The 27,990-nt window shown below is 40.9% G+C and overlaps 1 protein-coding gene and 1 long non-coding RNA gene across 5 annotated transcripts in view; one reads left to right on the top strand and one right to left on the bottom strand.

Moving 5' to 3' along the window:
* The window catches only part of TENT5A (terminal nucleotidyltransferase 5A), a 149,952-nt gene extending 143,009 nt beyond the window's left edge, over positions 1-6,943 (bottom strand). The window contains exons 1-3 of one of the 3 annotated variants that reach the window (XR_013960517.1): positions 6,624-6,941; positions 5,859-6,420; positions 4,273-4,772 (exon numbers count right to left, since the gene is read on the bottom strand). Coding sequence is in view for 2 of the 3 variants with exons in the window: in XM_080666735.1 (XP_080522861.1) it covers positions 3,996-4,772; positions 5,859-6,420; positions 6,624-6,643 (1,359 nt within the window). In the remaining variant the exon portion in view is untranslated. Of the gene's footprint in view, positions 1-26; positions 4,773-5,858; positions 6,421-6,623 lie in introns of those variants that run through there. The other 2 variants (XM_080666735.1, XM_080666736.1) reach the window with 2 other exon arrangements.
* Positions 6,944-7,611: 668 nt separating this feature from the next.
* Positions 7,612-27,990, top strand: part of LOC308247096 — a 313,281-nt gene continuing 292,902 nt past the window's right edge. For both annotated transcript variants that reach the window (XR_013960452.1, XR_013960453.1), the window contains exons 1-2: positions 7,612-7,824; positions 15,916-15,992. This is a non-coding gene — a long non-coding RNA (uncharacterized lncRNA). The remainder of the gene's footprint in view (positions 7,825-15,915; positions 15,993-27,990) is intronic.

Raw genomic sequence — 27,990 nt, 5'->3', positions numbered from 1 at the left:
CACCAAAGATAACAGACACAAATAAATAGAAAAAAATAACTTCTTTTTATTTACAAAAAAGAAAATCCAAATATTGGATGCTGTAAACAAAATTCACAATCTGTTCCCTCTAGCACTGATTCAAATATGTCAGTTTTTAAGAGTCCATTCTCCATCAACTCCTTTTCTGCCTGTGAATAGTCTAATGTCAAAAATATTCCAAAGAGTGACCCTAGGTGCAGCTTGCTGCAATAGGACGTCTCAGAGCAGGCAATGGTTGGAGAGAGGCTGGAGAGAGCCAGCGGGCAGAGCCTCCTCCATTCCACAAGGCTTTGCAGCAAATCTTGCCAAGTTACCTTGACACCTTCCAACTTAGCACTTTTACCACACACTTTGTTAGCAAGCCATTATTACAACAAAATATTACAGAGATTCTTTCTTAGCACTGAAAAGGCTATGCTATAAGAAATCTTAAAGAAAGATTATGTTCAATTAGGTACTATATATGAAATTACCTTTTTTTTGGCTTTTTGGTTTCATCTAACACACTTGGTCTTCAAATAACAAAAAAGCATATTTTTGAACTGCTGATAGCTTTCAACATAATACATTTGATTTACAGGATAGTTCACAATATTTACTTGACAAGTATTGCACTGAAAACAACTTTAGGCACAGTAAAGCAACCAACAATAAGCAAACATAAAGAGGTGGCAAAAAACAGTACGTTCACTTTTTTTTTGCATTTCCTCCTTGGCTTGGATTACAGATAGTCTTCCATCTTGCATTTTTTTGGGAGCCATGCTAAAATAGTCCACCTAATACCAAAGTGAGCAGATACTTGACCCCATTTCTGGAAGGGAAAAGACTTCTTGAGGCAACCATATTTACTGCAAACGAAGTAAACGTTTTAAAAGGGTATTGTCACAGATTAAGTGTTCGCTGACATACCAGACTGGACAGATGAGAAGAGCCTTCAGAAGATAAAACTTCTTCCTATTTAAAATAACAGCACACTAGGCCAGATAAACACAAAAGCAAGCAAATCACAGGCACTAATCAGGAGTTGAGAGCTGTTCTTTTCTCTGACCTATGCACACAGATCTTTTTCAGCAGACATTCAAATTTTTAGGCCACACATCCACAAAGAGAGACATATATTCCACGGTTTGTTGAACTACATATGCACAAGACTATAGTACATACAAAAGAGAAATAAATTATATAAGCTTTAAAGAAAATACTGAAGGTTGTCTTGAGCACAACCTGTTCTATCTGAATGTCAGGTGCTGGCACTTTCAATTATGCTACCAACCCTAGAATAAGCAAGAAAACATAAATATTTGAGAAAATAAATGAAAAGTGTATTTTCAAATAAGGCCCCTCTATACAAAAATCTGTCATAAATTAACAACAGGTTGTTGCTATAGAAGAGCCAGAGATCTCCAGATTCTTTTAAAAACAGTGGACAACTCACTTTACAAGAATTAGGATGAGAAGGAAGATGGCAGATTACCAGCTGCTCTGACGTTCCCAAGCATTCCCTAGTATTCTTTCAGAAAACTTCCAACAGGGAAGCAGACAGAGCTCTGGTTTCTGATAGTTAAATATCAGGCTTATTCTGGAAATGGAGTATTTCCTGGGAATTCACAATTAATTTTCCAAACCCAGGGCTGGAGATAGGGAGACTGAGACAACATGGGAGAAGGAAGAGTCCCCTAGGAAACAGTAAGTGGCAGTGTAGTAGCTGTTACAGCTTTGTCAAATTCACAGGGAAGCTGCTACAGCAAACCCATCAAGTTCCTGTTAAGGCTTCAAAGAAAGATGTGTGAAAGGTAGTTTGGGTGGATTAATTTGGCATCCGAGTGATGCCCAGAAAACCATAAACAAATTACACTGCCATGTAGGATGATGCTATGCTTTTCCCCAGCCCCTCTTTAACAGATCAGATTTTTAAAATCTGGTTGTTTCTTCCTAGAAATTATCATAGTAAGCAGTCATCCACTAGAGTTGACAGGGATTATGTGGCTGTTTCACAATACAAAGGGAAGATTTTTTATGTGTTAGTTTTGTTTTTAATAAATTCATTTTCAGAGACCAGTGTCCAAAGGAATTTAGAGCTGGGAGAAGGAAAGGTGTTAGGATTAGCTGACATTGAACTGAAATAGTAATGCCAATTCATTTCACAAAACTATAAATGGCTTCCTGGGAAAGAGAAAATAAAGTTGGATTTGATTCAATGCAAAGTGATTGAATTTTACAGTACTAACTATTTAAATGCAGTGTGACAACCAGATCAAAGATATTTCATATTGGCATGAATTTATAAAATTTTATATATAATATATATATATATATCTCATATAAATTTTAAGCAATTGTGCAAATACTCTTTAAAAGGGATCATTTCACATTTACTAAATTCTAGTGGTCTTAGAATGCAGAAGGCATTCATTAAAATTTTCATTTAAATATTAATAAGTAGTGTTCAGATCACCAGAAATTCCTTTTAGGGATTTAAATAGACTATCATGGATCCAGGATCTACTGGATTATACACCATGGAAACATGCAAGTAATATAAAAAACAATAAAAGGGTTCAAACTGTCAAAATGGCAGTTAAATATATATATAAAAAAAAAGAGTGCTCTGCCAAACAAACATTCTCCTATTTTGGGAATTCTATGGCTCACAAAAAAAAAAAAAAAAAAAAAGGGAAAAAACACTCACTAAAAATGTATAATCTCTGTACTTCCTATCAAATATATTACTTGTTTTCCTCCTTCATTTGCCTTAACATTTTTAGATGTGGGTTTTAATTCATCACTGCAATATGCCCACGTCTCATTTCATCCTGTTGAAACATAAAAGCACACAGTATTTAAACATTTCCTATATGCTACATTATAGACCATAGTCAATGTGTTGTGTGAATATATTCATATCCCAAATATGTCTATATACACACATAATATACATACACATGTACCTATGATAATATCACACCAACAATGTTAGCTTTATACAAGTATTTGCCAAGAAAAAATAGGGCATTTCTTCCACCATTCACAAGCTTATGCTGTTTTATTTCTTTAGTCCCTGATAAAACAAAATAATCATTAAACCATAAAAAATTTTCACTTCAAATTTTCAGAAGGCAACAGGCACTTTGATATATATTGGTGTGTAACAAATATAGTAACTCTTTATATATTCTACTATATCTCTTCTATTTGGGTATTTTTATCTGTTAAATCTTTGGTCCTTGAACATACTTTCCTTTCTACAACTGTTTTTGCTTGCATTTTCACATTTTAAAAATGCAAGCTAAACATGCAGCTGGAAATAATGGATTGTGTCATCATAAGTTCTGCTGTTTGTTATGAAAACTGCATCAACCTACTACTGTTCATTTGGAGTAAGCCATTTCTGTTAGCGCAACAGGAGTTCCACAAAAAGCACTTGCTACAAGCTTCAGATAATAATCCCAATGTTAGAGTTTCCCTTCTTCCAGTATTTTTACTATCTAAATTCGTGATATAATTAATTTGGGGTGAGATCTTTTTTCCTCTGTATTTTTCCTTTTGTGAATTCCACCTTATAAGAAACTCCACCTTCTCCCCCCCGCCCTCCCCCACCCCCCGCCCCCCCATGGCAAAGCTATGGGAGCAAGGTACTGCAAACCCATATTGTCATCAAGCATTTTTCCCCCCTTGTTATTTTAGGAGAACCTGGTTGTTTTCAATGACAGGTCTCTTTTGTTTCAGAATAGAATCTTATTGGGTAGGAGGATTTGGTGCATGGGTTGATGGTGGGTGGGGACCATTTTTAAGATCATGCTCCCATATCTATGAAAGGATCCACAAACTTTGCCAAGCTTAAAATCAGGAGCAGATCATCATTGTACAAAACATATCCCTAATCAGGGCTGGGTCACTCAGCCTTTTCCTTCTTCTTTTTATTTTTTTCTATCTTATCTGAAATGGCTTCCCCACAGGATATTTTTAAATGATTTTTAATTGCAGGGTAGCCAAGTAGAGTATGTCTGTTGCTGGCATGTGAATACTGGCTGGACCTGTGCAATGTAGTAATTGCTAAAGTTGGCATCTGCTACATAGGGGGCCGGCTGGTAATAGCAAGTGACATTAGCCACGTTAGGGATGACATTTTGGTCAGCTAGCACCCGGATAGCCAGCATTGTGATAAGGTTTAAAGTCTGTCTTCTTTCATGTCCCATCAGGCACACTGTACTCTCATTCACCACTCCATGAAGGGTCATGAGATAGTCATACTTGCGGTCTTCCAATCCCACGAAGTGGTTCTGTAAATAGGACTCCAGTTTTCTCTGCTGCTCTCCAATGTCTGAGAAGTCGATGAAAAACCTGGAACACATATACCTCTGAAGGGTCTTGATCTCATCAGAGGCGGGCCTAAAGCCCCTTACTAAAAGGTTGCAGTACTTCAGTAGGCCTCCCCCTCTGATTTCCTCTGGGTTCCTGGTGGCAATGATCTTATTACAAAGGTGATCAAAGGCTTCGTGGAAATCGCCATAGACGCTCTCTCCGATTATTGTGGGGTGAAATGTTTCAGTCATTGGGTTCTCTGAACATTCGTAAAAGAGGAGAAGAGAGTCTAATTTGATTTGAAAAGAATCTACACTAAATTCAAACTGCCTCCGGAGGGAATCCACAAATTTCAGTTCCATATTTTTGCCACTGTTGTTTGATAGGGATATAAGACTCCATCGGTCAGAGTCATTGCACACTTTAACCATTTTCTGCACATAAGCTTCCTATAATTCAAAAGATAAAACAAGAAGATGAGCACACCTAGCAAAAATAATAAATAAATACATCCTCCTCACAGATGACATTTACTTTGCTCCTTCCCTTTTGTTTTGCCAAGTTTCAGCAAAACACTACCTACAGGCTTAAACAGTCTTCTGAAAACAGAAAAAAAAAAAATACATTTAACGAGTGGTTTTACTGTCTGGGAAAGAGACGAGAAATAATAGTTTGAGGCTTTTGGCAGATGTAGCACAGTACTAAAAGGTTCTGTTGTCATGTCTGACTTCTGAAATGTTATTTTTTGAAAATGGTCTTATAGGTACAATATTCACATAATATTCAAAAGAAAGAAGAGCATTCAGAGGAAAGTTGGTCTGCCTCTCATTCTTGTCTCTAGTCACTCAGTTCTGCCCGCCCCCTGAGACAACAGATGAGATCAGTATCTTGTCTGTCCCTCTAGGGGTGTTTGGCAGTCACAATAAAAATGAAGTATATTAGGACATTCTGGGAGGCTGATTCCTCAGACAATTTTAACTAAATGTGTAAAATGCGCTTTGAACCAAAGAGAGGAGGGGGGACACACTATATCCTTAACACATGAACAAACCCAGAGAAGCACCACGTATATCTTAAACACAGGGAGTCAGCTGAATGCAGCAAGGAAATCTATTCACATTTTCCAATACAATAAGCTCACTGGCTTGGTTCTGCTTCAGGTTGCTATTTTCCCAATGACTAGAACATATAATGACTCAAAAAAATGACTTAGATAATTTCATTCTTCCACTAAGAATCTACTCTGGAGAAGACTCAAGCAAGGAATGCCAAGAGTTAAAAAAATAAGGGGAAGGAAGGCGGGGGGGGGGGGGGGGTGCATAGGAGGAAGCAGGAGAGTTGTGGAGCTGAAGCACCAAGTAAAACACCGGGCATCCTCCATGCACTTTAGATTACTCATTGTAAAGAATCAAAAGCAAAATAAATAAGCACACCCAAACATGTCAGGGCCATAGATTTCTGGCATCTTTTCTTTCCCCCTGGCCCTTAGAACCCCTGCCCGGAGTGGACCCCAAGCCCTTGTCGGGTGACTTTACCTTGAGCGTGAGTGGTGTGATCTTCTCTTTGTTCACCCCTTCGGGTAAGAAGTCCAACAGGCAGTCCAGCACGACGTCCTTCACAGTCTGAAACTCCTCTTCCCCTCGCAGGTCGGCGCAGAAGATGAGGTCCAGGTCCTTGTAGCCCAGGCCGCTGTCCTGGTGCAGGACGTGGCTGGCCGCCGAGCCGTTGAGGCGCACGTCGCGGACGCAGATGCTCTTCTCCGCCAGGCGCCGCCGCACCACCTTCACGATCAGGCTCGGCTGCAGCTCGAGCGTGGGGAAGTTGCCGCGTCCGTGGATCGGGATGGTCTCGCTCAGGATGCCGTCCAGCCGCTGCACTTGCTCCCAGTTCAGCACGTTGCAGTGCGCCGTGGGGCTTTCACAGTAGTCCGAGCAGTGCTCGTCGAAACCGCAGCCGCCAACGACGTCGCTGCCACCGCTAAAGTCGCAGCCCAGGGGAATGTAGGAGCCGCCGGCCAGCTCGTCCTCGGCCATGGCAAAGTACCCTTCACCTTCCGCCATGAAGTGCCCGCCGAATGCCACTTGGCCCTGGTCAGTCCTAAAAGAAAAAAGGGGGAAGGGGCTCCGTGAGGCGGCTGGAGGCCACAGGCGCCCGAAGAGGAAAGAGCGCGCCCCCTCCCCCAGGGAACCCCTTCCACAGCTCGTCCCTTTGCTCGGCTCGGGGATTCCTCAGAGACCCTCCCTCCCCAGACCCCGCTGTCCCCAGCCGCGCGCGCCGCGCCCCACAGAGCAGCCCCGCACCAAAAGTATCTCTGATGCATCTGGAAAGCGCAAGCGGGAGTCCCGTCTGTGTCACCTGGAGACGGCCGCCCCTTCTAGGAGCGCAGCGAGCAAAAGAACTGCGAAGCCGCAACACTTCCAGGAGCGGCGAGTGCGCTCCCGGCCGCAGCGAACGACTTAGTCCTTCGCAGACCCCAGCCGCCTGCGCCGGCCAGTCCCGCCCCTCGCCCCTCGCCCCCTCCCACGCCGCTGCCGCCTCAGCTGCGGTGGTCCCGGAGGTGGCGGCTCCTGCTGCCGCCCCGCCGCACACGCTTCCGTCTCTGGAGCTTTAGCAGTTGTGCGGGAAAAATGTCTTCAGTACTTTTTTTATACCGGGCCTCTCCGCGCTTCCGGGGCCCGGCGCGGCGCGCTGGCCACGCCCTCCTCATCTGCATAGGGCGCCGCCCCCTCCAGGCCGACTGTTCCGGCCGCCCGCGCTAGCAAGCCGTCTCTGGAGCTCGCGGCCAGCGGCCGTATGTTTGTGCTTATATATGCGTGTATTTACACACGTCTGACTTATGGACAGTTCCCCGCCCACACTCTTTCTCCACGAGGTGACACTAAACATGCCTAGAGTCCCAAGTGGCCCTCAAAATAAGATCGCAACTAAAATCCCGCAACTGTAGAAACTTCCCAAACATAAAACCCTCGCCGGATGCAGCGCGCTGTCACAGCCTCAGGACGGGGCTCCAGAGGTTCTTCACGACCTGTGGAGTATCGCAACACTGGGACCGTTTACTTCATTAATAAACCCGGTCCCATTAATAAGCCCGGGCCTCGTGAACTCAAGCGTCCACTTGTCCATGCAAATGAGTCTCCGCACCTGAGGGGAAGGGCTCGCTGCTGGGTTTGGCTCACTGGGTTTCGTTTCTCGTTTCTCGAAACCTCGGGAAGCGCGGGGAGCCCCAGGCGCGCCCGTGGAAGCGCGGGGGCGGGGCCGAGAACGTGCGTCCGACTCCAGCGCCCCAGTGGCTCGGGGAGCGGGGAGCGGGGAGCGGGCGCCGGCCAGCGCGCGTCACTGAGCGACGCCCCGGGGGCTCCGGTTCACCGGCCGGGGGCGGGGCGGGTCCGAGCGCGGTGCGGCCCTGGGGCGCTCTGGGACCTTCGCGGAGTGAGGCGCACAGCGGCGGTTCTCTCACCGAGAACCCAAGGAGGCGAAGCGCATTCCTCACGTCTTGCGAAGGTTTGTCTTTTTCACGTGAATGTCAGTGTGAAATGATGTCGTTTTTACCAAACGTGAAAGAACATGTTTAAAGAGTAAAGTAGTGCCTCCCCCCAGCTTCCGTCGCTTCAGCAGCGCGGAAGGAGTGTAATGGTTACCCCCGCTGTATTCGCACCGTCTTTTCTAGAAAGCTCCCTCCTTTCACCTGGCCTTCTATTCTGCCGCTCCCTGCCTCTTCCCCGACAAGGAGTAACTTTCCTTCCCGCAGCGTAGAGGCTGGGAGACTCGCTGAGGTGCGGGCTAAGGGGAGCGCGCCTGGGGGGAGAAGCGGAAAACTGCCTCCCGCGGCCCACGCCACCCAGCAGTCCAGTCGGAGGAAGAACTAACTGTCCGCCCCTTGGAACTGGGGGAGCCAGGGCCTACCCGCCAAAGCCGCGCGCCTTGAGGGGGCGGGGCCGGTCACCCGGGGAGCATCCAGCTGCGTGACAACGCCGCCCCCTGCCGGTGCCCTGGAGAGCTGTGTCCCAAAGCAGAGAAACCCCTGGATCTGGATCTTCGTAGGAGGCCATTATCCTTCAGCTGGGGGTTTAGGAGGGGAGTTGGGGAAAGGACGCTAAGACAACCACCCAATTCTCCATTGCCTCCCCCAAAGCACACTGTCTAGCCACCCACGCATGAATCCATCCATCCATTCTAATACATTCGGAAAAATTACATCACTGTGTATATGGCTTGACTACCTATTACCTGCCAGGCACCAAGCTAAGTGCTGAGGATTTAAGAATGACTGTACTTCACATCGTCTAATGGGCATGATAGACAAGCACATAATTATGGCTCAACTGCACATGTGTTGTGAGAGAAGTATGTTCTGACACAGGAGTAGTGGGCTGACCTAGGATTAAGGGAACTGGGAGAGCAGAGCAGAAGAGAGAGAGGAGTTATTTGGATTTCCTTCCGTAGCTGAGGAAGAGGGAGAAAGGGATAATCAACAAAGGGAGGAGTATAAGAGAGCTGGAAAATGCTTGAGGAAGGATGTATAAACCACCACGGTAAGAAATGAGATTGGTAGTGCATTTCAGTAAGGTTTGTGTAGGTTTCAGGACCTTATTGATCACCTCTGGGCCATACTCTACTTAACTCTTTACACATAAAACCACATGTACTCTTCAATTCAAGAAGAAGATATTCTATGTCATAGGGATTTGGAAATAGAGGAACCTAGAAGTAAAGAGATTTGCCCAAGTTTCATGGCTAATGTGGGGTCAGGCCTTAAACCCAACTCATTTGGCTGTGACTGCTATTTAGCCATTATTTTCAGGAACGTGATGCTTGTAGCTTGCCAGTACCTTCCAGTTGTAAGGCAAGAACAGCACAAATAGGGAAAAGATTTAAAAGAAAAAGAAAAGGCCTGTTAAAAATGTGTGTTTTTTTTTCCTGCCTGGCCACAGTGGCTCAATGGTTGAGCAACAACCTATGAACTAGGAGGTCACAGTTCGATTCCTGGACAGGGCACATGCTCGGTTTGCAGGCTCATCCCCAGTGGGGAGCATGCAGGAGGCAGCCTCTCTCATCGTTGATGTTTCTATTTCTCCCTCTCCATTCCTCTTGGACATATAAAGTATGTTTAAAAAAAAAACACATTTTTTTTTCTCCTAAAAATAAGGCCAAAGAGGTGACTCATGAATTAGGTACATTGAAAAAAAAAAAATTTCAAGGGGTTAGCCCCACTGCCATTATTTTGTACTGTATTTTAACCCTTTCTCAAAGAAAACTATCTCCGAACTGGTGAGCATCTGTGCTTCATGCATGCCCAAGGTTTTGTTCTATGGGGCTAAAAGGAACTACATTTTAGTAAGATGTCCATGAGGTCCTGAACACAAGTGCACTTTGTACTACACTGAAAACAGCCACTGCAGCTTGGTTCTCTAGGTTGGGACCCTTTCCCAAGCAGAGGCTATTCTTCTCTGACCAGTTGCTCTTCAGGCCTCTATCAAGAATGAATGGCATGGCTGAGAGGCAGATGTAGAATATGAGGCCAGACATGGAGGGTCTGCTATGCATCAGACCCTTTGCTGGGGAAAAGATGAGTCCCAGCAGTGGTGGGGTAAGACCCCTTCTCCTAAGCTGCCAGGGCTTTGTGTCTGTCTGACAGGTCTTAACCAAAGCACTCTCCGCTCTCCAACCGGGCTCTCTCCTTACCACAACCTACCAGATCTCCATAATCCAGATCCTACTACCTCTTACACTAGGATATCTGGGATACTTTATTTTTAGCAGTGCCTTGGTGGTGCTTTGACTGGATTCATATGTGCCTGATTCATAGTGGCCACTTTATGCAGATTGTTGGATGGAAGCACCTTTTGCTGTTTTTACCCCCACCCTTTTCTCTGTATTCAAACTGAGATAATATTTATGTACATTCTGGGCGTGGGGGAGGAATGTTCATCTTTACATGAAATTGCAAATTTTGCAATTAGCAAACTTTTTTTTTTCCTAGCGAACCAAGATAATTATCAAATGAGAAAGTTTATGCTTTCCAAACACATTCACAGCCCAGACATCTCTCAACACAGATACTCTTAGATTAAATTTAGATACAGAGTTGCAGGTTTTTTTAGGCTTTAGCTTCTGAACTTATTTGGTAAATATTTACTTTTCCCTATTTAAAAGGGTTAGAAATCTATGATAATATGATGTTCTGAATTTCTATTTGAAAATTTTACAAGAGAACTTTACATACTTTTTTTAGAAAAAAAATAACCACATAATTAAAAGTTGATCTTGATTTAAAAGTTGTAGTAACAATTATCTTGATTTAGCACCATAAGAAGAAATTCCATTTTAGCCTTAATAATAGTTACCATTATTTATCTATATATATAAAAACCCAGTGACCAGAACGACCGGAATGACCAGTGGCTATGACACCCACTTGTGGCAGCCAACTGGCCTGATCCAGGCCCTGATTGGCCCCTCGCCCAACTGCCCATGGCCTCTCCCCCGTCTAGCCGCACCTCTGATTGCCCCTCCCCCCACCTGATTGAGGGCGGGGCTGGCCGGCCAACTTCCCACAGCCCCTCCACCCTGCTGGCCTAGTCAGTGGGCCCCCATTGGGGCATGCTGGCCGGACCCAACTCGTGCATGAATTCATGCACTGGGCCTCTAGTTTTGTCATAATGTGCCAGGCAGTGTGCTCAGTATTTCACATACATTATTTCTTTTAAACTTTCTTCAAATATCAGAGCTTTACATATTACATTCCCATTTTCCAGACAGGGGAAATAAGGCAGAGGAAAGTGAAGTAACTTACAGAAGTGGTTGCTCTCCTTTTCCCTTTCATTCTTGAGTCTGGCTTCTCCCAGGCTTCTCATTTTCCTTTTAGGTTTAAAACTAAACTGGACTGCATTCTGTTCCTTCTTTCTTTTTAAGAAAATCTTTATTGTTGAAAGTATTACATATATCCCCTTTCCCCCCCCCCATTGACCTCTTCTAGCCTGCCCCCAACATTTTCTCTTCCCCACACCCCCCGCCCCTCAACCAAAGAACTTGTATGCATATATGCTCCTTCTTTCTTTACAGGTTCTGAAAGTTCAACTTGGATTTAACATTGAGAACCAAGGTGTTTTATTCTGAAACAACTGTTGAGGGCCAGAATGCACAGTTACCGAACTAACTGGGCTCATGGGAGTTTCTTCCCAAGCCATGAATAGTGGCAGAGAGCTAGGAAGCTAAGCAGCCTTACAGAGAGCTTGCAAAAGCAATACCCCTAACACTGAAGCACAGAGTGAGATTTGGAGACTGCCTCAAGTTTACTCATCTGTGTCACTACCTTTCCTATTTTGCTTTGTCAGCTTCCTATCTTCTCAAAAATAGTTTTAGGAAGCAAACAAATAAGAAATGATTTTCACAAGCTCAAACCCGGAAGGAGAGAGGAAAGAGCCCAGAAAACTGCTGTTAAGCCTATAACTTCTTTCTCCCACTGCACTCTAGCTAATCTCTCCTCATATTCCTATCTCCTCGTTGATCTTTCCACACCAGCCCTCCCCACTCTCTCCACTGATTTACCACCTTGCATTGTTTCTGCTCTTTGATCCTTCTCATATAAAGCGATATGAACCTGCAGAAGCACCTTGCAGCCTAGGCAGAACAGTGGCAAAGTGAGGAATTTGAGTCACCCTCCACCCCTTTGCCATTCACTGTCTTTATAGGGCAACTCCCACTGATCCTTGAGGCCATTGGGGGACAGACAGGCATCCTTTTTGAAGAAGGATGTGCATGCAGGTGTCTACATTGCAGAGCAAATTAAAGATCTCCCTGTTGTCCAGTTAGTATTAAGAAGCAATTAATCAAAGTGCTTCATGTAAAAATTAAAATTTACTTTGAAACTAAATTACAGTAGCCTTTCTTTATCCTTGGATTCTCTTTCTGTGGTTTCAGTTACCTGTTGTCCAAAAATATTAAATGGAAATTCCAGAAATAAACAATAAGTTTTAAATTGTTCACTGTTCTAAGTAGTGTGATGAAATATCCTGTGGTCTCACTCTGTGGGATGTAAATCATCCCTATGTCCAGTGACTCCACCTGTTTGTCACATGTAGATACCACCACCTGTTTGTCACATAGTATAGCTTCTTGGTAATCACAGTGCTTATGTTCAAGTCACCCTTATTTTACTTAATAGCCCCAAACTGCAAGAGTAGTGATGCTGGCAATTCGGACATACCAACAAAAAGCCATAAATTGTATGTATGTATGTATGTATGTATGTATGTATGTATATATGTGTGTGTGTGTGTGGGAGTATTATGTAGGATTCAGTACTATATGTGGTTTCAGGCATCCATTGGGAGTCTTGGAACATATCCCCCATGGATAAGAGGGACTATTGTACCTGTTTCCATAGCTAAATCATACTTGTGAAAGTACCCATGTTTCTTCAGGGAAATAACAATTATTCAGGATTTATTGAAGGCCAGAAACACCCCAAGTTATACAACTTCTAGGTTAGTTTGGAGATAGTATTTCAACTTTTTATTACTTGTGTGGTTATTACCAATCAAGAGGTTAACGTTTATAGTTTTAAACTTTTCAATCATTTTTATTCTATACTAGAGGCCTGGTGCATAAAAATTCATGCACTGGAGGGGGGTCCCTCAGCCCAGCCTGCCCCCTCTCACAGTATGGGAGTCCTCAGAGGCGGGAGGTGACCCGGCGATCAGGGGAAGGCGATGCCCCCATCACACCTCTGCTACTGCCACTGCCAGCAGTGCAAGCTTTGGCTGGCCCTGGTTACCTGAGCCTTGGGTGGCCCTGGGTATCTGGGAAGTTGCCATCTGAGGCTTGCCTGTGCCTTGGGCTGGCCCTGGGTGGCTGGGCAGCTGCTATCCGAGGCTTGCCTGCGCCTCAGGCCGGCACTGGGCAGCTGTGGGGCTGAGGGGACTGGGGGACGCTGGAGGCAGGTGCTCAGAGCTGCTGGACCCTCCTGGGGGCGGGCCTGGCTGTGCTGTGCACCTGCTGCCCCGGTGGGGCTGAGGGGACTAGGTGCCACCATCTTTGAGGGCGTGGCAGTCAATTAGCATATTCTCTCCTTATTGGCTATGGGCGCCATCATCTTTGTGAGGGTGTGACAGTCATTAGCATATCCCCTCTTTATTAGATAGGATTGTCTCATTTTATCTTCAAAAATATTCTGACCAAGGTGCAGTCCAAATTTTAGAGATGAATAAAGGCTAGATGACTTTTCCCAAGTTAATATAACTAGTTATGGAAAAGTTAGTTAAACTCAGCTGCTCTCAATCATGGGCTAGCACCCCTTTCTCTTGACTCCACTGTTTCATCTTACATCTGTGTGAGTGGATTAAAATGATCAATAACAAACAGTTTAGTTTGAAGGAATCCTTTAGCTATACACAGGATTATTTGTGTAGATTAAATTCTCAGATGTAAACATCTTATAAAGCATTGCTGTTCTACCATTAAGAATATTGTAAGTGTAATTTCTTAAGGTGTTATTTTTAAGAATATTTATTTGAAGTTTATGACCACATAAAAGTAATTCTATTCATTGTCACAGGTCAGTGAGCTTAGGAAATTCAATATGCAAGCTACAAATATGGTAGACAGACCTACATCATCACTCTCAAAATCAAACTCGATGTAGATTGTCCTTTAGTAGAGTTTTGCATCAATAAGACTAGCCAGTATTTTCTTATCCTACTATCAGTGCTGATTATGCCAGACGTTTTTCCTGTTTTGACATCTTGGTGAAATGTTTGCCGTTTCAATCAATGTTGCAAGTCCCAAGGACCAGACTGTTTTGCTTACTCCAAACAAAAGAGACATTCAAAAGTTACATTAATTTGGCAAAATATAAACTGGAAATACACATATATTTTCAAAAACTACTAAATATGAATAAGTAAATTCCTTTTCCCCAAAGTAATGTTTGTAGTGTGAGTTTTTCCTTCTGCAAGTTTGTACTGGAAGGATGTTTAACTTCTCTGAAGAAAATGTTAATGTTTATTTACTTATGGTGCTTGTAAAACTTTGAGAAGGGTAAAAGGGGGGTATAATAAATTATTCATCTTTTCTAAAAAGAATTTGGCCAAAATTATTCATGTCCCTTGTGAAAAAAGACCATCTTGTATGGGTATATCCAGCTCATTCTGAGCTATTTAAAAGTCATATATACCCACTTTACTAGCACTGTTTTATATGCCAGATTCAGAAATTGCATAACTACTATATGAGTTTGTAGCAGCGACAGAAAGTATATTTACTCATTGATTCAATAGTAACATTTCTACCATTTCTTTGTTTCAGAAGACTTTTTTATTAACTTCTCTTACCTTAGATTATTTGTTGCCAAAGAAAGAAATAACAAAATAAATAAATAGTACAATTGATATTATCTTGATGTTTGGGAGAAATTACTATGGAATATGGTAAACAACCAAAAACATGTTGTCATAGAAAGTCTGAGAAACAGAACACAATAAATAATACTTAAACAAAGATGTTTTCTTAAAGCTACTAGGATGATGAGTGCTTTTAAAAGAAAAGTTTTTGTTATTTTTTTAACTGTGCAAGCGACTCTGAGAAGAGAAATCTAACCTACCCTTGACAATCCTGGGCTCCTTAAGTAAAATATGAATTGGGAAACTAGGTAGGGACTCTCTGGGGTGAGGGGGAGGGGGAGACACTAAGACACCTGAATTTATTCTACCAATATGTGATAAAAGAGATTCAAATTTTAACTTTCTAATAAAAAGAAAGCCTTTAGGATGCTAGTTAATTAGGCAGTAATTGAGATGGAGTAGGGGGAGAAAGAGATATTAAAGTTCTGATATTTGGCCCGACTGGCGTGGCTCAGTGGTTGAGCGTCGACCTATGAACCAGGTCATGGTTCGATTCCCGGTGGGGGCACATGCCCTGTTTGTGGGCTCGATCCCCAGTGGGGGGTGTGCAGAAGGCAGCTGATCAATGATTTTCTCTCATCATTGATGTTTCTCTCCCTCTCCTTACTCTCTGAAATCAATAAAAAATATTTAAAAAAAGTTTTGATATTTGAACTTGAGAAGATTGATTTCTAATAAGCCACAACTCCAACAGAGGTACTAGGTATTAAAAGAGAGTTTGGACTAACACATGATTAAATAGCCACAGTTTAGATAAGTTAGATATCTCTAAGGGCAATAGAAGAACTGCTCTTCAGGTTTTTAAATTTGTAATTAGTCAATGAAGTGAGTAATTGTTTAGCATAAAAGAAGTGATCCTCTTAATCTTTCTTAGCAGAAAGCCAGGTTAGAATGTTAAAAGATGGGGGGAAATGGTGCCTATGATTCTATGCCTCAAACCCCTCCCTAGTGTTTATTAAAATTCTGAAGATACTTATTTTTTTCACTGACATTAATTTGGCAACCACATCCCATTCCATCTACTTAACATGAGTTCTGTGTGAGCGATAAGTTAACATCCTCCCACTGACCAGGAATATATGGCTTTGCTGGGTGTTAAAAAATAAATGCTGCTTGCAAGCACTTGTAACTTGTTTAACGTCTTCCACTCTATTACTAACATGTCTTGGAATGTAATTGATGTGCTTTACAGGGCTGTTGAGGAAGCCAGTGTACTCAGACGTGACACAGGCAGCTTGAACACTCCTGAGCACTGGAGACACCTGCAAGGTGAGTCCATTTCAGAGTAGTGAATTTATTTTTTAATTCGTTATTCAACAAATCAACAATCCTAACAAGATAAAGTCAAGGATAGTCATTATATTTTATTTTACATTTTATTATAACTGAATATTATATTTATGTAGTACATTGCAATATGTTCTATTTTATGTAACTCTAGACCAAGTGAAGAGATGACTTTAAAATATATCTGGTATGAAAGTAATTACCCTTTGTGTATTGGATAGGTCATTATTTTGAGTCACATTTTCTTTATAAGTCACAGAAAATGAGTTATCATGACTAATTCTTAATCCATTTTACATCTAAAGATAGCAAACATTTTGATTAAAAAATTGAAAAACAAGCTAATTATTTAGATGTTTTATCTACATGATATTAAACAGCCAGATATCTGGTTAAAGTTCTTTTTTTTCATAGAGCAAAATGGAAATTTCAGTTATCTTCTAAATTTAATTAAAGACCAATTTGATAAAAACATTTACTCTGGAACTTGCATTATCGATTTTAAGTGCCTCAATTGATCAAATTAGCCAGAAGCTTTACAAATGGTGCTTATGTTGCACTAAAAAGTGGGTAGGGTGGTGGGCACATGGTGTAATAAACAGATCTTGAAACAGGGAAACCCATACCTGAAACCTATATGTTCATGTTGACCAATGTCACCCCAATAAATTAAGAAATAATAATAAGTAAATAAAAATGTTTTTAAAAAGGGGTAGCCCGAGCCTTCAGCTCCCCTGAAATTCTAATGTTATGGGTTGATATGGGTGTTAGTACACCCATATCTGTGATTGGCAGAAGAGTTGGGGGCATTGGATGCAGTCTCAGTGGGAGGTGAGACTATGTGTGTACACATGTGCTTATATCTCCCCTAATTTTTTTGCCTAGATATTTGTTCTTTCATACATCCTTTTTCATTTCCTATTTATATTTTTAAAATTTCTTTTATTGATTGATTTTAGAGAGAAAAAGGGAAGAAAGAAAAAGAGAGAGAAACATCGATTTGCTGTTCTACTTTTTTATGCATTCATTGGTTGTTTCTTGTATGTGTCTTGACCTAATCAGGGATTGAACCCACAACCTTGGCATATTGGGAAAACACTCTAACCAACTGAGCTACTTGGCCAGGGCCTCATTTTTATTTATTAACACAGATAAATGGCTATTAAGTCAATCTAGTGCTATCACTCACTATTAAGCTAGCTTTTGTAAATCCTTTAGGTCTGATCACAATGGTTACTTAAAAATCACCTGGCAAAAAATCTAGATTAAATAGCCTAAATATGATCTGTGTATCTGTAGTAAAACTTATCTACTTAGGAAGATAACATTTTCAGTTGGAATATGGTCAGTTTTAAAGTTTTAAGAAATATACTCAATGCTGTTATAAAGTAGTTTCCAGTTTTATGACATTTGCTGACTCATTTTTCTGAAGCCCCACTTATATGTGATTAATGGGATTTTACTTCAGATTTAACTTTTCTTTGTCTTGTTTATTTTTCAATGCTTCTTGAAATACTTTAGAAGCTTCCATCACTGTTCCGTTTTTCTAATCAAGTAATGTATGAGGAATAATCAGTTTTAGATTTCAAATTGTGAGTTCATGCATGGATAAAAAATATACCATTTACTTTTATTAGGATATTATTACTCAAATTCTATAGTGATAAGCATTTTGACTAAAACTTTTCTTCTTATATCCTTAGAATATTTAAGTATTATGACTGTATATCTCAAAACAAAAATCAAAGTATGTGGTTTAAAAATACTAATATGGTTATGAGGACAAAGGGACTGTATATTTTAAATCTGTTTAGTTCTTCAAATATCTAAGCTGTATGGTTGTCATCCATCCACCATACAGAATTATGATTCCATCTTCAGTTTATTCCTCTTAGATAGTAACATTTCTTACATTAGGTTATAACAGAAATGAACTACAAGGAATTTGATTCAACATTCACGAAGTCACAGAGATAATACTATACCCTCCCACTTAAAATTAAAAGGCTTTTGCACACCTACTTGGAAGCACTGACCATAAATATTGGTTTTATAAAATTGAAATAGAAGTTATTTTCCCAAAGCCAGTAGACAGCGTGGTGAATCCCTGAAGAGCATTGTAGTCTTTTTAAACACAGGGGTCCTCAGCTTTAAGTCTCTTGCTGTGATGTCTTATCTATCCATATGGTTCCCTTCATCTTTGGCCTTAGTCCAGTTTTCTTTCATTTGGGGATGATGCCACTTTGTTTTCTTTAATCAGTTTGGCTAATAAATGCCTTAAATATATTTTATTATATTTAATTGCACTAATAAATTGAACTTTGATTACAATTAAGTAGAAAATATCAAATATGATATCATTATAGCATAAGTTGGTCCAGCATCTGTGTTATATTACATTATCCAAACACATGAAACAATCAGATTTCTGACTTGGCCATCCCTTGCAGGCAATGACATGCTGTTTCTTGCCAGTTGAAATCTGTTTTATTGTTATTGTTCTCATTGTCCATGGATCATCCTTACAATTCCATAAATGCTGGTGAACTCCCAGTGACTTCCTATATTTCTTATTTGTTACATTATTCCAGAATAAGATATTATAAAAATGAAGAAAGGAAAGGAGGGAGGGAGGGAGAGAGGGAGGAAGGGAGGAAGGAAGCCCTCACAAACTATTTTAAATCGGGATTTAGGTAATAGCTCAAACCCTAGCCCAAAAATAGCCAGTTCATTTTTTTTTTAAATGACCTGTTCTTTTTTTTTTTTTTTAAGGTAATAAATTTATTGTTTCAACTTGACTATGGAAAACAGATTAGGATACATAATTTTGACATCTACCCTAATTGTAAAAGTTTCCCATTCCCATTTCTCTTTATTTTTTATCACCAATTTTAATTAAGATTATATTGAAATGCTTCTTGTATTCTTTTATTTTTCTTTATTGATTAAGGTATTACATTTGTGTCCTTATCCCCCCTTTCCACTCCCCCCCCCAGCTCATGCCCTCACCCCCCTGGTGTCTGCTTATATGCATTGGTTATGCTTATATGCCATTGGTTATGCTTATATGCATGCATACAAGTCCTTTGGTTGATCGCTCCCCCTTACCTGCACCCTCCCCTACCTTCCCTCTGAGGTTTGACAGTCTGATTGATACTTTTATGTCTCTGGATCTGTTTTTGTTCATCAGTTTATGTTGTTCATTATATTCCACAAATGAGTGAGATCATGTGATATTTATCTTTCTCTGACTAACTTATTTTGCTTAGCATAATGCTTTCCAGGTTCATCCATCCTGTTGCAAATGGTAGAAGTTCCTTCCTTTTTACAGCAGGGTAGTATTCCATTGTGTAGATATACCACAGTTTCTTAATCCACTCATCTGCTGATGGGCACTTAGGCTGTTTCCAAATCTTAGCTATGGTAAATTGTGTTGCTATGAACATAGGGGTGCATACATACTTTCTGATTGTTGTTTCTAGTTTCTTGGGATATATTCTTAGAAGTGGGATCACTGGGTCAAATGGGAGTTCCATGTTTAGTTTTTTGAGGAAACTCCATACTCTTCTCCACAGTGGCTGCACTAGTCTGCATTCCCACCAGCAGTGCACCAGGGTTCCTTTTTCTCCACATTCTAACCAGCACTTGTCGTTTGTTGATTTGTTGATGATAACCATTGTGAGATGCTACCTCATTGTTATTTTGATTTGCATCTCTCAGATGATTAGTGACTTTGAGCATATTTTCATATGTTTCTTGGCCGTCCTTATGTCCTCTTTCGAAAAGTATCTATTTAGGTCTGTTGCCCATTTTTTGATTGGGTTGTTTATCTTCCTTTTGTTAAGTTGTATGAGTTCCCTGTAAATGTTGGAGATTAAACCCTTATCGGTGATAACATTGGCAAATATGTTCTTCTGTGCAGTGGGCTTTCTTGTTGTTTTGTTGATGTTTTCTTTTGCTGTGCAGAAGCTTTGTATTTTGATGTAGTCCCATTTGTTATTTTCTCTTTAGTTTCCATTGCCCTAGCAGCTGTATTGGTGAAGATACTGCTTCAGCATATGTCTGAGATTTTGCTGCCTGTGGATTCCTCTAAGATTTTTATGGTTTCCTGTCTTACGTTTAAGTCCTTTATCCATTTTGTGTTTATTTTTGTGTATGGTGTAAGTTGGTGGTCTAGTTTCATTTTTTGTATCTGTCCAATTTTCCCAACACCATTTATTCTTGATTCCATTGTATGCTCTTGCCTCCTTTGTCAAATATTAATTGAGCATAGTGGTTTGGGTCAATTTCTGGGTTCTCTATTCTATTCCGTTTGTCTATATGTCTGTTCTTGTGCCAGTACCAGACAGTTTTGAGAACAGTGGTTTTGTAATACAGCTTGATATCTGCTGTTGAGATCCCTCCTACTTTGTTTTTCTTTCTCGGGATTGCTGCAGCTATTCGAGGTTCATTTTGTTTTTAATAAATTGTAATTCAAGGCAACTTGGCCCTAGGAAGAAACTGGATTTGTTTCAAAGGTTCATAGGTGTTATAGATCAGCTATTCATGTTCCTTTAACCTTATGGCAAGGCCACTTTAGTTAATGCCATATCTTCCTTATTATTCATTGCTTGAGAAAAGTCAGTGACTGACATGGAAACAGTTGAGTGTATTATTCTAAAATGAAGTAACTAAATCATGAGTTTGAAGGTTGTATGCAGGAATCCTAAGGATGGATTGAGATGATATATATTAGTTTTGACATGGAGTCTTCCTGTGAGAATTTAGAACAATTATTCCCTTTAAAAGCATCCATACTTCATTAGATGTGGCCATAGTAGCCACTCTTCCAGGTTAAACCTTAGTGGGGAGAAAATGGTAAATAATTAACACAAATCTTTACTGAGGAATTATAGGGGATAGGAAAGATGGGGAACAACATGCCACAGTACTGGTCCCCTAGGCTGAGTTGAGAAGAAATAAATATGATATTGTGATAAAGGGCCAGGCTGGAGAGCATACTGGGCAATATTAAATGAGAAAATACAAGTAAATATATTTTAGAGCAAGCCTTGCGCTTTGTAAGCTAACTCTTCTTCTGGAGCTGGAGTGGACCCTAATGCTTAAGAGTAGAAGACACCAATGGCAAGAGGGAGGGGCCAGGAACCAGGTTGTGCTCCTCCTAAGCATCAGACCCCCTGACAGTTCAAATGATGTTCCCAATCTCAGGCTTCAGGGAATCCTCCTCGGGTCATCTACCTTGAGACTCAGGCAAATTTAGTTGATTACAAGTCCCACCTGAACTCAAACACAGGTATATTCTGCATCTTCTTCCTCCAGCTGACTACTAGTGAGGGCTGACACCATGTACAAATATCTGTAAATCTGGAACTGCTGGAATAGAAATAGGGACTTTTAGTCTCTAGGACAAAGAAGCTTACAATTCCCCTTCAACAGGACTGTCTGTGTACAAAGTTGGCAAGTTATCCATGATTTCAATGACAGGAAAGATCTCTGAAGTTAGAAAAGGGATAGTATAAGGATTGAAATATTTTTCTAATTAAGACACCACAAAAATACCTCTAAATAAGTTCTGAGTCAAGAAGAGATCTAACAGAACCCTCAGCTGGCAAGAGCTGGCCTAGCAGCCTCTGACTCTTTCACCTGAGGACAGCCTTTCTATAGGGCCCATCACTTTGATTACCTCTGCCAACACTAAATTCTGAGACCGGATAGTCTGTCTTTAGATTGTTGGCCTATGTGTAACTACATCTTTCTATTCCTTCATTCTTTGTAGTGAAATAGCATTTTCAAAATTAATGTGACTCAATACCAAACAAAAATTAAAAGGCAGTAATTATAAGCAAGACACCTCAAATGAAGTCACTTCTAAAATCCAAGTTCTTGATCTGAAAACGAATATGACCCAGCCCCAAAACTGAAATTTTCTGCTCTGGGTCTTCCTCCCACCACCCCATCCTGCCTGTTACTTGATCAAAGTTTTCTAGCTGCCATGTTTTCTCATTTTTCCAAATGTTGTAAATGTTCAAACAATAGACTGAGATAGAAAATTAAATAGGGATGGCCTTATTTCTACTAGGGTAGTCAAGAAAAGCCTTTCTGTAGAGAAAATAATTTAGCCAAAAGCTAAAGAAGTTGGGGAAAGAGTGTTCCTGGAAAAGGGAACAGCTTGTACCCAGATAGGCAAGAATCTGGTGTCCTGGAGGAACTGAAACAAGTTCTAAGGGGCCAAAGCATATTGAGGAAGGGAGAAGGGACATAAGATTAGGCTGCAGAGAAGTCAGGTGTTAGATCATGTAGGCCTTGTGAGGATTTTATTGTAATTGCAAGAAGCCGCAGAAAACTTTGAGCAGAGGAATGACATTATCTGATTTATCTTTGAGTCCTTCATGCTGCTATATAGAATAGGGAATCAAAAGGGGAAAAATAGAGAAAGGGAAACCAGTTAATAAGTTTTTTCAGATATCTGGGCATATAATGAGGCTGGCTTAGACTACTGTTTTTCAAACTGTGGGTCAGAACCCATTAGGATCACATAATCATTTTGGTTACGTGACCAGTATTAGTGAAATAGAATTATGTACAATAGAAAATATCAGAGGCCATGGTATAGTTTTATGACATTTGCTTTCAGTTTTTTATGCATATACATGTAGATATGCAAGTATTAGATTGCAGTTTGAAGTGGATTTATCACTAAGCATAGTGGTCATAGAAACCACTAAAGTGGTGAGTGGAGGCGGAAAGAAGAGGGATTTCATCCACATAAAAGTATCTTTAAATACTTGAAGATGGAAGAGGTCATCTTTGGAAAGGACATGAAGGGAGATGAGACAGAGTTCAGTGATATATTTTATTTCAAGTATTATATCCCTATATTTATATCCTGCATATTCTTTAAGAATCTACACTAATAAAAGAGAAAGATGCAAATTGACCGTACCTTTGTGACACCCACCAGCCAATCAGGAGTGAGTATGCAAATTAACCAAAAAAGATGGTGAGTTAATTTGCAGATGGAGGCACTGAGCAGCTGGGGGCGGGGTATTCTGCACCGCCCCAGCAGCTCCGGGCCTCTAGGCAGCATGGGAAGGTGGAAAGGCGGCTCCGGTCCGGAGCGAAGGCGGTGCCAGCAGCCAGGGGAAGGAAGGCCCATTCTTGCATGAATCTTCGTGCATTGGGCCTCTAGTTATTTATAATAACCTATGCAGAGTAAAAATATAAGAAGATTGTACTATTAATAATAGAAGAAAATTACAGATAACCAACCAGTTTTTTAAGAGTACATAAAAAAATTGGAACATAACCTGATGATCACTAGTAGGTATTTCTCTCACCTTTTGGCTAGGCATTCCTTTTCTGGGTCATTGATATTCTCTTGGGGAGTTTATAAACAAGTGTAGAATATTTACAAAAAAAAGTTGCATTCAGGAGAGAAAATATTGAACTCAGTGTCTATTAAGTCCCCATTCCTTCTGAGAGGGAATGTCCCTTGGTCTTCTGAGGTAACAAGTCTAGCTTTGCTGAACTTTTTCACAATGTAATCTGATCTTTGTGCCTTTTAAAATATAAAGTCAACCACCATCAACTAACTGTTCAAAAACTTGCATCATCACCACAATGAGTAATAAAAATTATAGTACCTTGGGTCAAATGTCATGTTTATGTTTTATTTTGTCTAATATCCTATCTAATAAAGGGGGACTATGCTAATTTACTGTCACGCCCTCACAAATAGCGGCACCCACAGCCAATAAGGAGGAAATATGCTAATTGACTGCCACGCCCTCAAAGATGGCAGTGCCCAGTCCCCTCAGCCCCGCTGGCAGGGCAGGTGCACAACACGGCCAGGCCCGCCCCTAGGCGGGCCCAGCCGCTCCACGCACCTGCCTCCGGAGTCCTCCAGTCCCCTCAGGCCCCCAGCTGCCCAGGGCCGGCCCGAGGTGCAGGCAAGCCTCAGATGGCGGCTGCCCAGCCGCCCAGGGCTGCCTGAGGCACAGGTAACCAGGGCCAGCAAAGGCTTGCACTTCCGGCAGTGGCAGCAGCAGAGGTGTGATGGGGGCATCACCTTCCCCTGATCACCAGGTCAGCTCCCGCCCCTGAGGGTTCCCAGACTGTGAGAGGGGGCAGGCTGGGCTGAGGGACCCCCCGCTCCAGTGCATGAATTTTCATGCACCAGGCCTCTAGTAGGATTTAATGACCTCCCTTAGGGAAGGTTATCTTAATCTCTCTATCCATATCTGCTTGAGCAGCTTAAATTTAAACTGTTATTTGGGATAAGTCTCTAACCTGATGAGAAATAGATTTATAATAAATCATCACTGAAATTCAAAACTTACCTTGGAAAATAAAAGGATAGATGTGCTGGGCAATTAGCAGATGTAGAAACTCTTTAATTATAAATCACACCCTTACCTGAGGAACATTATGCCATGCTGATGAGAGGCAGACTCTAATAATAAGCCTTTTCATTTTACACACACATATGCACACACCCACAATCTCTGAACATGTTAAGATCCATATGTTCAAACAACCCATTTACAAATTGCTAGATGAGACCAGCAGTAATTCCCTACTCCCTCTGCCATTTAAAGAAAACAAATTTAGTATTCATCATCTTTCATCTTTCTTCCTCCTAGAATCCATTGCATCAGTTGTAAAACCATGCCTTTCCCCTCCTACCATCAGATACTTGTCTTGCTTTAGGGTAGGTGGCAACCAAAGGCTGCAATTATATTTTAATAGTAAACTCTTAAAGATTTTCAGAGTCAAAGAAATGCGTCTCTAATTGTAGAAAATTAACTTCCAATATCAGCTACTTTGGTTGCTATGTGAGATGCCTCACGCATTGCTTCTCAAAACAGACCACCCAAGTAACTAACTGCATATGCTAAATGGCCATACGTTTTGATAAAGCCACCCAGAGAGCCACTCCTGACCTGACTAGCTGTGCTGCTGACTACTGTAAAAGCCATTTTTGTGCTGGATGAACCAAAGATGTTCAGCAAGCATGGAGCTGAACACGGGGGGGGGGGGGGGGGGGGGGTTACGGGGGTGGGGGATAGCATCATAATTTTCAATCTGTTTCTTCATTCTCAAACCTCACAATGTTGGACCTTTGTGCAGAACTTTAGTGTGGTTTTATTCAACAAGGAAAAGTCTGCTACAATAAAAGCTTCCTCTTAGCACAGATAAGTCTAACAGGCTAACAGTTCTTTGGGTGAGTAGGATTAATTATCAGGAAGCTGTTGATAGTTCATTGCCGACATATAAAAACCTAGTAAGAATGAGGTCAACTGAAATAATGGGTCCATTTATAAGTTTGGGTCATGTAATACTTTATTAAAGATCACATTATTTCAGCAAAGAAAATATTGCAGAGAGCTCTCCTTTAAAAAGAAAATAGCTTTTTTTGTGTGCTGGAGAGCTTCCAAACCACACCATTGCAAAACCTAAAAACTTCAAACCATTGAAAGTTAATGTTTAACTGTCTGGTTCCAGTTATCTTAAAAACCCTTTCCTTCTTGGTAATTGATTTTTGTTGAAATCCTGGTGTCATTTGGCTTTTAATCCCAATTATGTTCCTTATGCTGGGTGAACATACTTTCATTGCCCACGGGTTATGTTTTTATACCCTACATAATGTAGAGTATATTCTACTTTGCTTTGTGTGATTAGGAGAAGTAATAATCAGCATTTTACTAGAGTTAGGGAAAACAGTAAAGTGCAAGGCTGGCCCAAGGCATGATTGTGAAATGCCTGAAATTTTTAAAGCCCTTGTCTCCTAATTTGCCATATAACTCTTTTTGTGTCCTAACCTCTGTGAAATGTTGTTCAGCCAAGAGCTGTGTTGTAACCCCTCTAAGCATTAATTTTCCTCCTCTGTTGGAGGATGGACTGAGACCATGCAAAATACCAGGTACAACATATGGCCTAATACATAGTAGATGTTCAGAATTGTTAGGTCATCATTCTCACCTTCATCAACCTCTCCTAAGCCTCAGGACTAAGTTATACTTAACACGCATTTACAATAAGATTGCTTGTAAGAATATTTACTTTTAATAATTTCTTGGGAAACAAACAAACAAATAAAATAATAATTTATTGAAAACTGGAAAGCTTTCCAAACTCAAAGAAATGTGTCTCTACCTCTGACATTTTAGTTTCCATAGGAGGTGGAGAAGAGATGTGGTAGCAGGTTGGGGGAGGCTTTACTGCCCTGCAGTGATGTGACAGCTGCCTGATTATTAGAGTGACCTTACTGAGAAAAAAGTGGATCATATGAGTCTGGCATAGAGCCAGGCAATATATGGGACCTGATCTCTCACACCACAGCCAGAGAGCCTATGTCCCAGTTCAGTTCCAAAACTACTCCACTGCAAGTCCACCTCTCTCCTGCCATCAACCATTCACTGAAGGGTATGATTAGTTAGTGCATTTTTAAATGCTATAGTGGCTGAGGCAATTATAGGATCTGTGAGATCTGAAGCTTGCAATTATAGGGGCCATCTTTAATAGAAAGAATGCAAAATAATAGATATAAGTGAATATTTAATTAGAATAAGTTAAGAAAACACTATGAAGTATATATTTAATAAACTGACAAATACCACTATAATATTCTGTTTTTAATTGCCTTCCTGACATACTTTGTACTGTGTTCTTTGTTTTTTTGTTTGTTTTTGGTTGCATATTCTGATTGTTTCCTCCTGTATTTTCTAATAGAAGAGAATTTCTGAGTTAAGATGGCATCAATGAGAATCAAAACCTTTGCTTACAATTTTATATGTAGTATGGTTTGAAGGACTTCCCACAAATGAGTCTCTGGCTCTGAACATTTCAAATGTTTTTTCTCCTCTGTCATCCACATACTTCTGGCATCGTAGAACAGGCTTTATTCATTGCAGACTCTAACCCTGTGTCTTCATGCCATGTTCCCAACTGAGTGGACATTGAGAGTATTTCAAAAGTATTTCTTCATGAGGGCAGGCAGCAATAGTTTAGCTATACCTAGAAGTAAATGCAAGCCACGTAAGTACATTTCACTAAACCCAAACTAAAAGGATCCCCAATTCAATTTCCTATTAGCCAAATACCCAAAGTGTCCACAGCCAATCTGACACCACCCAACATGAAGAGATATGGAGAGGAATTTAATATGGGAAGAGATAGCAGTCTTAACTGATTGTGACTAAAATGTTTTTTATTTTATTTTTACTTTTTTAAAAATATATTTTTATTGATTTCAGAGAAGAAGGGAGAGGGAGAAAGAGATAGAAACATCAATGATAAGAGAGTATCTTTGATCAGCTACCTCCTGCACACCCCCTACTGGGGATCAAGCCTGCAACCCATGCGTGTGCCCTTGACCGGAATCAAACCTGGGACCCTACAGTCTGCAGGCCAATGCTGAGCCAAACCAGCTAGGGCTAAAATGTTTTGTAAATCTTACAAAAGCCTATGCCTAAGTAAATGAGAGTCCCTGAACATTTAAACTTCTGAGCTTCACAGAAAATCCAGCTCTGTCCAGAGAGGTTAGCCCAATACAGAAATCGGAGGATAAAGGGGAGATGATCTACCCTTCCACATTTATGGAGAGAGCTCTTTTATGCAGAAGTACTTGGTAACATATAAAGAGTTATACATATGTGATAAAATAGTATCAGTATTATTATTAAAGTCCTTTGTGCCCAAATGTGAGGCAATATCAGAGGCAGGAATGGCAAAATCTGGCTCCTTGGGGAATGGAGAAGGAATTTGAGTTGGCCTCTTCCTGAGCCATGAAGACCCTGGTTCTCTCCTGCCCCTTTCTTCAGCCCTGCTCAAGGTGACCTGAAGAAGCAAACTAGAGCTTGGACAAATTAGTTTGCCTCTCTAAGCCTCAGTTTCTCATGTATAAAATGGCAGTGATAATACTTTCTTACAGAATTGTGCAAAGGATTAAATGGATAGTATACTACTTGGCTCCTCATAG

The sequence above is a fragment of the Plecotus auritus genome (genome assembly GCF_963455305.1).
Source record: "Plecotus auritus genome assembly, chromosome: 4".
Lineage (NCBI taxonomy): Eukaryota > Metazoa > Chordata > Mammalia > Chiroptera > Vespertilionidae > Plecotus > Plecotus auritus.
The sequence above is the reverse complement of the archived record's forward strand: the minus strand, read 5'-3'. Positions and strand labels throughout refer to the sequence as shown.